At 35.2% G+C, this 14,186-nt stretch overlaps 1 protein-coding gene across 4 annotated transcripts in view; it reads left to right on the top strand.

Moving 5' to 3' along the window:
• Positions 1 to 14,186, top strand: part of Nnt (nicotinamide nucleotide transhydrogenase) — a 93,205-nt gene that overhangs the window by 28,905 nt on the left and 50,114 nt on the right. For all 4 annotated transcript variants that reach the window (XM_013356094.4, XM_005319656.5, XM_013356093.4 and 1 more), the window contains 3 exons: positions 10,294 to 10,427; positions 10,814 to 11,005; positions 11,922 to 12,075. In XM_013356094.4, coding sequence (XP_013211548.2) covers positions 10,294 to 10,427; positions 10,814 to 11,005; positions 11,922 to 12,075 — 480 coding nt within the window. The remainder of the gene's footprint in view (positions 1 to 10,293; positions 10,428 to 10,813; positions 11,006 to 11,921; positions 12,076 to 14,186) is intronic.

The following is a 14,186-nucleotide window of genomic DNA, read 5'->3' as shown; positions in this document are numbered from 1 at the left end:
CTGTGTCCCTGTGAGTGCAGTAGAATGTTCCATTTGTCCTTGTAGCCAGCACTTGGCATAGCACTGTGCACACCATAGCAGTTCAGCAAATGTTGCTGAGCTCTTAATTCCGAGTACCTTCCTTAGATCTTGGCTGGTACAATCTCTTTCATTTTTCCTGGTGCTAACTAAGGAAAGATAGCATACCCTGTTGGCTCACTTTTGGGTAGGAACATTGCAGAGGCTAATTTAAGACTGGAAAGTTCACTTTCTTAAATTATTCAAAACTAGGACACATGCCCAGTCTGCAATTTGAGAAGGCTAGTTAGGTCTCTCAGGAGTTCAAAGTAGGAAGTAGTGGAACAACTGGTTAGGAATTAGAAAGTGTCTTGTCAGGAAGGAAGACATCCAGTGCTTAATTATAAATTATAATTCCTTAGGCCATATATACTTGGGCCTCTTTATAGAGTCTGGATTAAGCAAGCAGAATTTTTTGTTTTTATCAATACCAGATAGGGTCTATAAAGTACACTTCTCAAAGGACACTTGTGGGGATTTTCCATGACTGGAGAATTGGGAGAGAGTTGGTTTGCTTTGATATGCAATGGCCTTACAGAAATGAGATTGAAACTAAGAGATGTTGCAGTCTCCTGGCAAGTCACAACTTGGTTCTCCTTCTGGTGTCATCTGTTTCTTTGAATCTTGTCTTTTACATGCAGTATAATTATAGTGTAAGAATGGGATTTCACAGTAATTTGCAAAATTGTACTTTTAGGCCGAAGAATAATCGATACAATAATAATTGATACTCTCCATTTATGTAGTTCTACAAATATTTTTCCAAAAGTCAGCATTTTTTTTTTTTCAGGTTGTTCTTTTTCTCTGGTCTGCGTTGCGATTTTCAAAGACAAAACTATAGACTACATATCAGGGATTTCTGACTTCTTTGGAATTATATTACTTTAAAAAAACGGATTATCTGATTTTTCCACCATCTTCCCTTAAATCTATTTTGTGACTGTATGGAATTTTGTAATATTACCTCCACAAAGTTTTCATTTGTTTTGAGAATTTTTGAAGGACAGGGAGAAATACTTCCATGTTGCAACATCTAGGGTTAGTAACCACAGGCTGTCTACACACCTCTTGGTAGCTTTCAACACAGGCAGGGCAACTTGTCATCAGGAGAAGGGTGCCAGGAGTTTGGAGTTTTCCATTGCCACTTGTCTGTCTTGATTTCTTAGGGTGTGTTTGAACAAACTTATTGAGTGACTGGGCCAAATTTAACGAATGTTCTGTTAGGAAAATTTATGGCACAGAGTATTGTTTTAGTTTGGTCCGTTATTTCTCCTGAAGTATGTTGCAATATCAAGAAGCCTTATGCTGTCCTCCCTGGCAGTGCCTGAGTTGAGAAGGATTGGGAGGTTGAGGCTGCCTCAATGGTGAAACAGCACTGATAGTTATTGCTAACTTACTGGAACTTCCCACCACGTATTATTATCCTGAATCTCTTTTCTTCCATTTTCACTGTATTTTCTTGTGCTTCAATATTATTTAGGTTGGTTGAGCTCTATCAACTGTCATAGATTAGCCCAAAAGTATGTAATAGTTCAGACATTATAGAAATTTACTTCTTGCTCATTAACATTAATAGGTAGGTTCACATAGTGGTGGGCATCTCTTCTTCCCATCGTCACCTGGAGATTCAGGGTGTGGCAGTGTTGCTGTCTTCATGATGAGGCTCTGAAGGTCACTCTGGGCACTCTCTAATTTGAGGAGTGTGTGGGGGACAGCTAGCAAATGGCACACATCACTTCTGCACATACTTCTTTTGCTAAGACTTGATCACCTAGACAAAGCTAACTGTACAGAAAGCTAAGAAATGTTGCCTGATTATGAGCCCAGGTATAAGAAAACATCATCTTAGTTTTTTAAGGTTACCATTGCAAGATACCACAGGTGGACAGCTTAAACAACAGAAATTTTATTTATTACCATCTTTGGTGTCTTCTGGAGCTTCTTTCCATGGTGAGTTGCTGTGTTCTCACCTGGTCTTTCCTGTGTGTGTGCATCCATGGTGTCTCTTTCTGTATCTAATTTCTCTCTCTCTCTCTCTCTCTCTCTCTCTCTCTCTCTCTCTCTGTATCTCTCTCTAAGAAAAAGAGACAGAGAGAGAGAGAGAGAGAGAGAATTTTTAAAATATTTTTTAGTTTTCGGTGGATACAACATCTTTATTTTTTATTTGGTGCTGAGGATAGAACCCAGCGCCCCGCGCATGCCAGGTGAGCGCGCTGCCGCTTGAGCCACATCCCCAGCCCATAATTTTCTCTTTTTTGAGGATACCAGTCAGGTTGGATTAGGGTGGACCTTACTTGCCTCAGTTTAACTTAATTACATTCTTAAAGGCCCTGTCTCCAAATACAGCCATATTCTGAGGTACTGGGGGGTTAGGCCTCAACATGTGAATCCAGGGGTGGGGGTTTGCAATTCAGCCCCAAACAAACTTTGATTTCTGTGCGTAGTTAACAGTCTATTTTCTTTTCCCCACTTTGTTATTTTATCTGTTTATGTTTAATCCGTTCTTGGAAAATCAGAGAAAAAAACATAGTTTTAGCCCCAAATCAAGTAGTTTTAAATTCTGATTTCATTACTTAACTGTTGATTTGTCTCTCTGAATATCAGAATCCTCATCTCTGAAATGAGGATAAAAATTTCTACTTGTAGAGGTGTTTTGAAGAATAAATGAAGGAAAAGCCCAGTACAGGGCACATGGAAGGTTCCTGCAATACCTTCTATGTCCATGGTGCCTTGTCTTGTCCATGGCACTCGGGGCTAAGATGCTTATTGGCATCTTGAGGATGTTCTCTTTAGGATTATGGATCCACTCCTGAAGTTATATACCAGCTTGCATTAGGTGGCAGTTTGGCATGGGTTTCCTTGGGGAGAGACATGACTTAACTGCTTTTTATATGAATTTTCTGAAGATGATCTTTTTTTAAAAATCTTTTTTTATACTAGGAATTGAACACAGGGATGCTGTACCACTGAGCTACATCCCCATCCTTTTTAAAATTTTATTTTCAGGTGGGGTCACACTTAGTTGCCCATGTTGGCCTTGAACTTGTGATCCTCCTGGATCTGCCTTCCAAATTGTTGGGATTACAATTTTGCTTCACTGTACCTATCTTGAAGATAATAATTTTTTAAGGTACCTTTGTCAATTAACTTCATTGTGACCTAAGTTGAAGGACATAGAAGGAAAAAAAACAGTTATTTCTATTTTTTTAAAAAACCTTTTAATTATTTTATATTAACAAAATAATAAAATCAGAATATGTACCACATATTCATTGCCTTAATTTTGAAGGGATATTGATAGCTCATGTACATTCATACATTAAATGCATGGAAGGAAAATAAAGAATCTTATAGTTTCTATGAGAATATTATAGTTTCTTATTCATGATGCTTTTTAAGTTTGGCAGATTATTTTCCTGTTTGGGGAATTCTTATATCTTATGAAGTCATGGTGAAATCTTGATTTATTTGGTTTTTATATGTATGGAATTTTGTAGTTTTGTGAGATTGGTTTTTAAGATAATGCTTGAAAAATCGTTATAAACATGTTTCTTAATCATGAGATAAAAGCTTGTTTATAGGTTTCTTCTTTAGATAGATATTTAGAGACCAATCCGTTAAAAGATGCTATTGATGGAGGCATATTTTGTGAGTACAGTATTACATTTAGAAACATCTCCAAGAATCCAATTTATAAAAGTCAACTATTTGCTAGCCAAACATTCCTTTGCTTTCATATACAAATAATTGATTGTGCAGAAAAAGTTGTCCTCTAGTTCTAGGGGTAGAGCTTGCATGTATAGCACTTTGCTTAGGTATTTAGGCATGGGTAGAAATCTCCTCATGTTCATGAGCACATCTATCCATAGCCTCTTCACCATGATGGGAGGTGTCACATCTGTACATGGCTTCACCATGGAGCTGGCTAAATCAGAGATTTGTTAAATAATGGATCTGTGGATCAGATGTTCAGCAATTTCTTGCTATATCCATTTATTACATAATTAATCATCTTTTTTTCTTACATGTACATATGTATGTATAAACTTTTATCTTCGTGTGTGACAGTTTTTTTTTTTTTAAGCTTAAGGCCGAATATTTTAAATTTCATCCAAGATCTTGAAATTCCAAATGAACCTTTGGCTCATATCTGTTACAATGTCTTTGGCTGCCAGAAACAAAATTCCAACATAATCTGCCTCAAGAAAGCAGATATCTTTGTTCATGTTAACAGGAAAAAGTCCAGTTGTGCCTGTGGATCAGTGTTTTGTGGTCAGGAGGACTCGGGGTGTGCTCCTTTGTGTTCTTTCAACTTTGTCCTACTCTTTGAGTTGACCTTGTCCTCAGGACTCCAGTTTGTTCCATACAATATCCAGGGAATGAGACAAGCCACTTCTTATGGCTTAAGGCCAGAAATCTATTTAGAAGCCCTTAGCAAACTTTCCCTTGTTCTTATTAGCCTTAATTGAGTTATGTACCCATTTCTGCTCCAATCCAAGTATACAGGGCTATAAGGCACTCAGCTTACACCTGGATCTCTGAGCCAGTCACCAGTAAGGTGATGTGGTTACCTTAGGCCAGCCAGGCTGCTGCTGAAGTGGTTTCTGAGGCCACCTTTCCTGAAGCTCATGGACGGTGTAGAGGAAATGGAATCAGAGTGGGGACAAAAGGAGTAAATGGGTGCGGGTAGGTACTAACATGCTCAGTGCGAAACAGTGTTGTTATAATGAAACTCTAAAATATGTAAACAGTGAAGTTCAGGTTGTTTTTCTTCACCTTCTCAATTTTACATTTGCTCAATATGTAGTAGTGCTACACTACATCAAGAACTATCCTTGTCTTTCTAGTACTTGTTCCTGAGAGATCTGTTTTGGTTTGGATGAATACATTCTGTAATTTGTCTTGTTAATCTATTTGCTAATATGAAGTAGGTATATTGTGTTCATGTTAAAGCAGAAAGTTTTTTTTGAGCCTCTGTCTAATTTGATGCTTCACAGGCCAGGAAGTGAAGAATTTCCCCATGATTACACGCCATTGAATAATTCCAGTAAATAATGCTAAATGCTCTTTGGAGTCATTATAAAATTTTGTGGTAAACCATTTCATCTTGCTGTCTTTTTGTTCTTAATATTTTTTAGTGGTTTCTTAATATTTTTTTTTCTTTTTGGGGTGATTGAAGTTGTCTGCCATGGCTTGATTCTTTTCCCAATAAGATAGAATCTGAGAATTTATTGATTTCAGATGATCATGTTAGACCTGATTTATTCAGAGAGGTATATTACAAATATTTTTTCCAGCAACTCTTTGGTCTTTGTCATTTAGTTTAAGGTATATCACTCTTTTTGAACTTAGTGTTATAGAGAAGTTGATATATTATTTTGCTACATAGCAATAAGTTGTTAAAGCTGTTTTAAGAAATTAGTCATTTTTCTAGCAGTTCCCAATTTTAATGCTTTTAAAATCATATCTTAATATAAATTTATTGATACATATGATTATGAAAATATACTCTAAATTCAATAGCACTTAATAATGAATTTATTTGTGCATATATCAAGAAACAGTACACCTGTGTGAAGCCTTTATAGGGAGTCTACAGTCAATTCTTGGTGTACACTGAGGTTCCAAGAGGTCTTCTAGTACTCTTCGTATTCATGCTCACCCCAAATAATGGCTGGCCAATTGGAAAAGTCTGTAATTAAAAATTTCAGATGACTGCTTTACATACCCAGCTTTTCTAGTAATGTTGTATAACCTTCGAGTGCAACTTTTTTTCAGCTAGGGTCATCTAAACTCTAAATCCGTGACCAAAAAAACAAACAAACAAAAAAAAAAAACCTCAGTGTTATAAGTAAAAGTTTCCTTTAGTCTACAAATGGGAGTCACTAAGTAATTACAAATTGAGTCAATGAATGAATGACTACATGAATGATGACTGTGAGTGCTTGATGTCCTGCCATTGTCTTGGCAAAAAGTATGGAAATAACTTCCAAATGGGAAGGAACTGAGTAACTTTACCAGGAGAACTTCATGTCCATGAACCAGAAAGGAGCAAGCAATATTTCATAATGTTGGACATCATGTCACATCTTTCACCCAGTTTGTATTGTGCCAGGAAATATTTAAACATTTTCTCTTTCTTAATTATTTTTATATCAAAGTGAATTTTAAAAGAGGGGTAATTTTAGGAAATGTAATAATCTTGGCCTTTTTGGATATTGTATCTTTTGCAGATAAATGATAAATTTAACAGTAATGAGCTTCAAAATGGGAAATCCCAATTGTGCCTTCATAAAAGAAAATATCTTTCATCTGTGTTCTTTGACTAAATCTTCTGCAGTTATGTCTTAAAATACCCAGGATGCTCATTTTATCTTTTATCCTTATTTCTAGGACTTCATCAGATTGTATATTGGGAAGATTTTGCAGAAAACATTGGTTGTATTTTTGTCCTATGTTATACATTGTAAACAATCTGTATACACTTCCTGTTCTCCATCTTTAGTTGTATCTCTGTCTTCCTTTATAAATATCTGTATTTTGGTGGTGCTGGGGATTAAACTCATTGCTTAGTACATGCTAGGCAAGTGCTCTACCACTGAACTACATCCCCAGCCTCTTTTATAAGTGTTTTGGTGTGCTCTTTGAAAGACTATCCTAACTACACATTTAGGATGTTGCTGTAGTTGGGAGGACAGGTAACTTTGCATGAAGCCTTTTCAGGTAGTAAGTAAAAAGGGTTGGTCTGATGCTTTTTCAAAGTTATTCTAATTTTCCCTAGTACCGAATCTTAAACCACCTTCTCTAATTAAAGGAGAACATGGTTGTGATTTTGTGGAAATACTTTTTTATTTTTTATTAAAACAATATGTGGCTTTTGTTAGAGGCAATGAAGTACAAAACAGAAAATAAATAGAAAATAACGAAATAGCTAGAAAATAGGAAATAATATAAGCGATCCCTCTACTTAGTGAATACTGTTAACATTTTACCATTTCCTTTCTATATTTTTTTTTCAGTGTGTTTTTATAATGTTTAGATCAAGGTGTACTATGTCTTTTCCCCTCATTTAGAATTGAAAGCTTTCCATGTACTGCAATAAGATATATCATTAAGAATCCTTGTAAATATATTTTGGTGGTTTTGCAGAATTTTCTTATTGGGATGTGCCATATTTTATTTAATTGCTCCCCCAAAGTTGGGCTTTTAATTTATTTCTGTCAATTAAAAAAAAGTTCTTGTAACATTTATTTCTGCATAACTTCTCTGTCTGCATTTTCACTTACTTTCCCAAGGATTAATCAGATATTAGAAGCAGTATCACTGGATATCAATGTTTTTGGCCAGTTGATATACACTTAATGAACTGATTTTTTGAAAGACTGTGTAGTTCATAATTTCATCAGTTAGTTTTTTAGTTAATTGTTTTCTCTCAACATTAGATATCATGACTTTTTGACTTTGCTAGTTTTAGAGGCCAAAAAACCAATTTCTTACTTTTTCCCCATATTTCTTTGACTGTAGTAGAACTTTTTTTCCATTAAAAAATTGACCATCTATGTTTATTGTTCATTTATCTATTAGAATCTTAGCATTTTGTTTTTATTTAAATTTCTGTGAACTTTTTAGTAGACTAATTTGTGTCATTTGTGATTTTTGAGGATTATAATATGTACATTTTTCAAATTTAAATATATTGATGCTTTTCTTTGTAATTTCCCTCATTGCTTCGAATTTAGAAAGTAGTTTCTGTATTCACAAACTAGAGAAATATTTAAGCAGTTCTCTTCTTCCACTTTTCTTTCTTTTGTTGGGTTGGTTCTCTTACAGTTAATTCTGATTTACCTAGTAAAAGGATATTATGTTTGGGTAGAGTCTTTTTTTTCTTCCAAATACCTAACTAATCATCTTATTTCTTTTGTTCTTTACATTTTATGATGCCACATTTATCAGACATTGACTTTTATCATATTAGGCTATTAGAGTAAGATAGTATTTTGAAATGTCTCCTCAGTTTTTCTCTTGACCTATTCTTTTGAGGATTTGCTCATTGGGAACTTTTATTTACTACCCTGCTTCTCTTTTGGCTCTCTTTTTCCCCCATCTGTTATTAATTTTTATTTCTGCACTTCTTCCAGAATTAAAAAAAAATTGCTTCATATGTGAGTGCTTACGGGCAGCTGCACTGTTAGATTTATCATTGTATTCCCTGTAGCCCTTATTAAGATTTCTTAATTTTAAAATTAGAACATTTGAGAGATAAGAAAAAGTGCAGAGAAGAAAATAACTTGGTCTCCCCATTCAAATATACCATAATTTTGTTAAATGTTATTTGACAGAATTTACCACAATCTATATAGTATATGTGTGTGTGTGTGTACATATATATGAGAAACGCTGAAATGTACACATTTATAAGTGTATACTACTTTGTTATGTGCTTTTTACTTATAATAATTTTATATCTTTAAATATTCCTCTCTGAGTGAAGTAGATTTTTAAATTATTCTGGTGATCTCTACCAGTCTGTACACTAAATAATCACTCATCATGAAAGAGTATGCTGTTGTTTCAAAATGATTGAGTTTTGGAGAAATAATATGGATAGAACACCTGTTATCTCTAAGATGCACATATGTATATCTATTTTTTAAGACTGTATCAGCTACTGCACAGTTGTTTTATTCAGGTTGAGTGAGTAAAATGTGAGAAGACAAATAGATTGGTGCATTTTATGTGTTTTTGAAGGATGCTAAATGGTTTGGCTATTTGAGGTCTTGCAGAGTGGTAGCATTGCATTCTAGGGACTGATCCTTGGCTATTGATGTCTCAGAAAGAAGAAGGAATCCAGAATTTCTAGGGCAAGAGAAATTACATGCCAAGAACTTGTACATTGGTAGCTGCAAAGTCTGTTCAGTCAAGTCAAAGGAGTAGACCTGAATTCAAAGGGTCATTTTAGGTACAATGACTGGAGGGCACAAGGAAGGTGGAAGGAAAATCTCTAACAAACAGGAGGTTGGGCAGTAGAGAAGTGGCTCTGGGTGAGAGGGTCGGAGTGGTGATGACAGCAATATCTGGAGAGTACAGGTGAGCACTTTAGATTGACCTCATTGTGAGGATGCAACTGCCATCTTTCACTGGGGAGCTGAGGAACATGACCTTTATTTATTGGATTCTCGTGGTCGAGTAAGATTTAGTTAAATATTTTTAAGGATCCTTTGCTAGATTATGTGGGGAGGGAAGGGGGAATACTTTCAGGGAATTTTGAGAAGTTATGAAACTATCAGGACCTTAAGGCATTGTCTTTTGGGAAAAATGTGTCTTGATGCTTACTGTCTCCATGGATACTCAGAAGAGAGAACCAGAGATTATCCAACAAATCATGTGGCAGCCAGCTGATTATGGTTGAGGCTAAAGGTCCAATGGGTAGTAATGAGAGGGCATCCTAGAAGAGCAGCTCAGCTCAGGAAGGAAGGCCTTCAGTAAGGAGAGCCTGGGGATTTGAACTTGATCTTGACAATATGAAGTTTGTAGCAAAAAGGAGTCACCACATAAACCCTCATATCTTCACAGTCTTTTATCACATGTGCTACAAAGGAGTGTTGTTTTTCTTTTTGAATCGTATGTATACCAGTCAAGTGGATTGAAAATCAGATGATTGTAACACAAATTTTATTTTTAATTGATTTCTGTTTATAAAGTTGACATGGGACTTTCTGTTCTCTCCTAGAAGTTATCCTTGTTAAGGTAGGTGAATACAATGTGTTGGGTAATCTGGTGATATTTGTTAAGATGTGTGGAAACAGTCTATTTTGTAATTTGTAAAGCAGTACCAACTATACTCTTGACGTTTATGAATTGTTTAACTTGAGTGAACAACATGATTTCTGTAATGGCTTATTATTATTCATTAAAAAAAAAACCCACCAAATTGTTTCTCTCTGGGTATATGAGCTAGTTGGGAAAAGCAGGGCTGAGATTCTCATGCTGAGCAGGTGGCAAACCTCACTCACCAGCTGAATGGCTCCATCCTGCACACTGGCCTTACGGCCTACATAATATTTTTTCCTATAGAGAAAGATCTGTCTCAACTGTGTTACCTATGGTCTTTAGTGATATCTTGGAAAGAGTTAAAATTGCAGATGTTAAATTCCTGAGTGCCCAGAGACTCCTTACCAATTAGAATATAAAGCTTTTCGGAGTGATAATTTGTATTGTTTTCTTTAATTTTATTAGGTAAAAAAGCTCCTGTTTTATTTAGTAAAGAAATGATTGAGTCAATGAAGGAAGGTTCAGTTGTTGTGGATCTAGCTGCAGAAGCTGGCGGAAACTTTGAAACCACGAAGCCAGGAGAACTTTATATTCATAAGGTATAGCAAAAAACCATTTTCTGTCTGTGAATGAATGCTGCTATTATTATTAATTTGTGAGGTATTATTATTTTTTTTTTTTGCAGTACTGGGAATAGAATTCATGGCAGATGTTCTGTCACTGAGCTACATCCCAGCTTCCTCTGAGGGGGATGTTTATTCCTTTAAATATTTGAAAAAATTGAGACCTGAAACTTTTTAAAATTAAAAACAGGCGCAGTTAAAGATCTTTTTGAAATTCGTACTTATGTTTGAGAGAATGTATGTATATATATGCAAAAGATATATACTTTTAAAACTTAGTATTGAGTATGAATGGGAATTGTCTTGGAAAGGATGTGAGCATAAGGTAATATACCTCTTTGACTGTATGCGTTTTCATTTAGGGAGTCACTCATATAGGCTACACAGACCTTCCCAGCCGGATGGCCACCCAGGCCAGTACTCTGTATTCCAACAATATTACCAAGCTCCTGAAGGCCATCAGCCCTGACAAAGATAATTTTTATTTTGAAGTGAAAGATGATTTTGACTTTGGTACAATGGGTCATGTCATTAGAGGAACTGTAGTGATGAAGGTAAGTAGAGATGTCTTCCTTCCTGTGATTTTTTTTTTTTTAAATTTTGCAGTACTAGCAATTGCACCCAGGGGGCTCTACCACTAAGCTGCATCCCAGCCCTTATTATTATTTTATTTTGAGTCAGAGTCTTTTCAAGATGCCAGGCTTGAATGCCAATTGAATGTGGTAATTCTCTTGCCTTAGCCTCCCTAGTTGCTGGGATTATGGATGTGCACTACTGCTCCTGGCCCTTCCTGTGTTTTTAATGTAAATTCATTTTAGAATTTTTGTTCAGGCAAGAATCATTTTCAAATATTAATGTGCTCTAGTGAAATACTGACATACCAGGTTTATGCCAATAAAATTATTTAAAAGTGGAGAATGATTTAAAGAAAAATATTTCAAAGTCTCAAATATATACAACTCACTGAAAATGTTCTTTGCATTTGAAAACCAGAAACAAATGGAAATTGAATAAAATAAAGCAGTGTTCTCTCCACAGGCCTGCTTTTTTGGGTTTGATCTGTATTTTCTATATACGTTCTACACACATACAAATTATAGATCTATGTATGTGTAATACAAACATTACATACTTGTGTACACGTTATAAATTTTATGAATTTATAATATACTTATGTAAAATTATATGTAGAATAGCTTTTTTTAAAAAACAGTTATTTCTATAAGTGGCTTTTGAAATATTGGTTTGACCTTTTAAAATAATACTATTTTTGGGGGCTGGGGATGTGGCTCAAGTGGTAGCGCGCTGGCCTGGCATGCGTGCGGCCTGGGTTCGATCCCCAGCACAACCATACAAAAACAAAGATGTTGTGTCCGCTGATAACTAAAAAATAAATATTAAAATTATCTCTCTCCCTCTCTCACTCTCTCTTTAAAAAAAATAATAATACTATTTTCTGATCTCTGTTAGGATGGTGAAGTGATTTTCCCTGCTCCCACACCGAAAAATATTCCTCAAGGTGCCCCAGTAAAACAGAAGACAGTGGCTGAGCTAGAAGCTGAAAAGGCAGCTACTGTTACACCGTTCAGGAGGACCATGGCCACGGCTTCTGCCTACACAGCAGGTGAGGATCCTGGCTGTGTAGCAAAGAGACCTGATTGTGTTCATTTTATATGTAATGTCGTAATTGTCAAATTAGGTAAATGCAATGGTGTTGTTGTTCTGTGGATTCCATTCATAACTGGGCCTGAAAGACTTGACTTTTTATCAACATATACTTGTCTCACTTCTTTTTCTTCTTCTTTTTTAAATATTTAGTTTTTAGTTGTAGGTGGACACAGTCCTTTATTTTTATGTGGTGCTGAGGATCGAACCCAGTGCCTCACACACGCTAGGCTAGCGCTCTACCTCTGAGCCACAACCCACCCCACTTGTCTCACTTCTTTGGGATTGATTAACCACTCCAGAGACACAAAATGTATGCTGAATACTTAAGAGAAGCCATGTGAAATGACATCCAGGCTGTGAGCATGATTCTTTTTATAGAAAAAATTTTAAATATAGTCATTGATATTTCTGTCCACACTGATTATATTGGTCGTGATGGATATCAGATTGTGTTGGTGTTAAGTTATGTGTAAGTGTAGTTAAGGGCATCTTGTACTTTGCAAAACATCAGTTGTGAGTAGTTGGCTAAGTATCTGAGTAGTTGGGTAAGACTGGGAAGCCAAATATTTGCCTTAAAGAATAAACACTGCAATTATATAGCCTTTGGATATTTGACTAACATTCTAAATTACTCACCTAGTAAAAATTTACTATTTTGATTTTGATCTCTTTACAATTTAACATAAGTTTTTTGTTGTTGTTTTTAAGTTCAACTTTGCGAAAACCTGAAAGAATTATTGTAAAATAGTGAGAAATATTCATTATGGTTATGCATTGTTAGATACTGAAATCTGGGTATTTGACTTAAAATTGATTTCTCTTTCATAGAACAAATTAAAAATATTTAGATCTACTTAGAGCCAAAATAAAAACAAAGGAAAACTTTAAAGAACGAAGAACAAGCACCAGGCACACAGAATTCTTGTAGCCTCAGCATTATCTGAATTCCCATGTGAGTCCAGATGTTCTAAAGCTAAGTGTGTAACTCCTTGAATAAAGAGCTCGATTCAGCAAAATGAGTGGAAAGCTTCTGGTGATGAACATTGCAAGTAGATAGGGCAGTGTCCCTACTTGCACTCACTTGTTTAAAAAAAAAAAAAAAAGAAACTAGATTATTGTATCACACATGGAGTTTTTTCTGAGTAGCATTATAAATTTCTATTTATCTTTGAAATTCCTAAGAAAATGATGGGAAAGTGCATGCAGTTTTATTTTTCTAGGTTTCAGTTATATTTATTGAGTCAAGGTATATTGCTTTTTGCTAGATTATTAAAGAATTGATCTTTGTATGTCTCTTTGATTATGCAAACAAATGACTATGGATTATGATAATTCAATATTTTCTGACTAATGTGGTTAGAATAAGAATTATCATTTAGTGAGTGCTAGGCATTGTGCTGAATATTTCATATGCCTTAGGCTAATTTTATTCTTTATAAGAATTCAGTAAGGTAGGCATAATATTATATTCTTTTACAGATGAAGACAGGGTTACTAATTTTATGGATAAAGACACCAAAGCACAGACAATTTAGGCAATTTGCTTTAGATCACACAGTTGGAGAGCACCAGAATGAGGATTTGAACCAGGCAGTCTGACTTAGGAAAACTTATGATTAACTACAACCCTAAACAGCTCTCTGATTTTTAACTAGAAGGCCAAATATTTTATCTGACTTTCCCTCCAGATGGTTAACAGGCCATGTGTTAGAACCTTGGAAATATTGTATGTGGGTAGAAAAACATAAACCTTCACTCTTACTGAATGACTTAAAGTAAAATTAATGTCAATTTGTAGATGTCCCAGTTATACCGTTTAGAAAATAATAGTTCCTACCAAAGAAGTGAGAGGTTCTTCCCCAGTAATGCACTGTAGTTTTATTTTCACTGACCATTAGGTAACCCTTTCTCCTGCTGCAGAGCAGCTATCCACATGTTTGCTATTAAGGAAGGCGCTAATTAAAGATGTATGTTCAGAACTGACTGTTTGTATTCTGCACATTCTTAATTTAATTTGTATTTTTTTTTTCCTTTTCTTTGTAAAATCCTGTTTGCTGACTTGGTGTT

Source organism: Ictidomys tridecemlineatus, chromosome 1 (assembly GCF_052094955.1).
Source record: "Ictidomys tridecemlineatus isolate mIctTri1 chromosome 1, mIctTri1.hap1, whole genome shotgun sequence".
Taxonomy (NCBI): domain Eukaryota; kingdom Metazoa; phylum Chordata; class Mammalia; order Rodentia; family Sciuridae; genus Ictidomys; species Ictidomys tridecemlineatus.
Note: the sequence above shows the minus strand (reverse complement) of the source record. Positions and strands in the feature narration are given on the sequence as shown.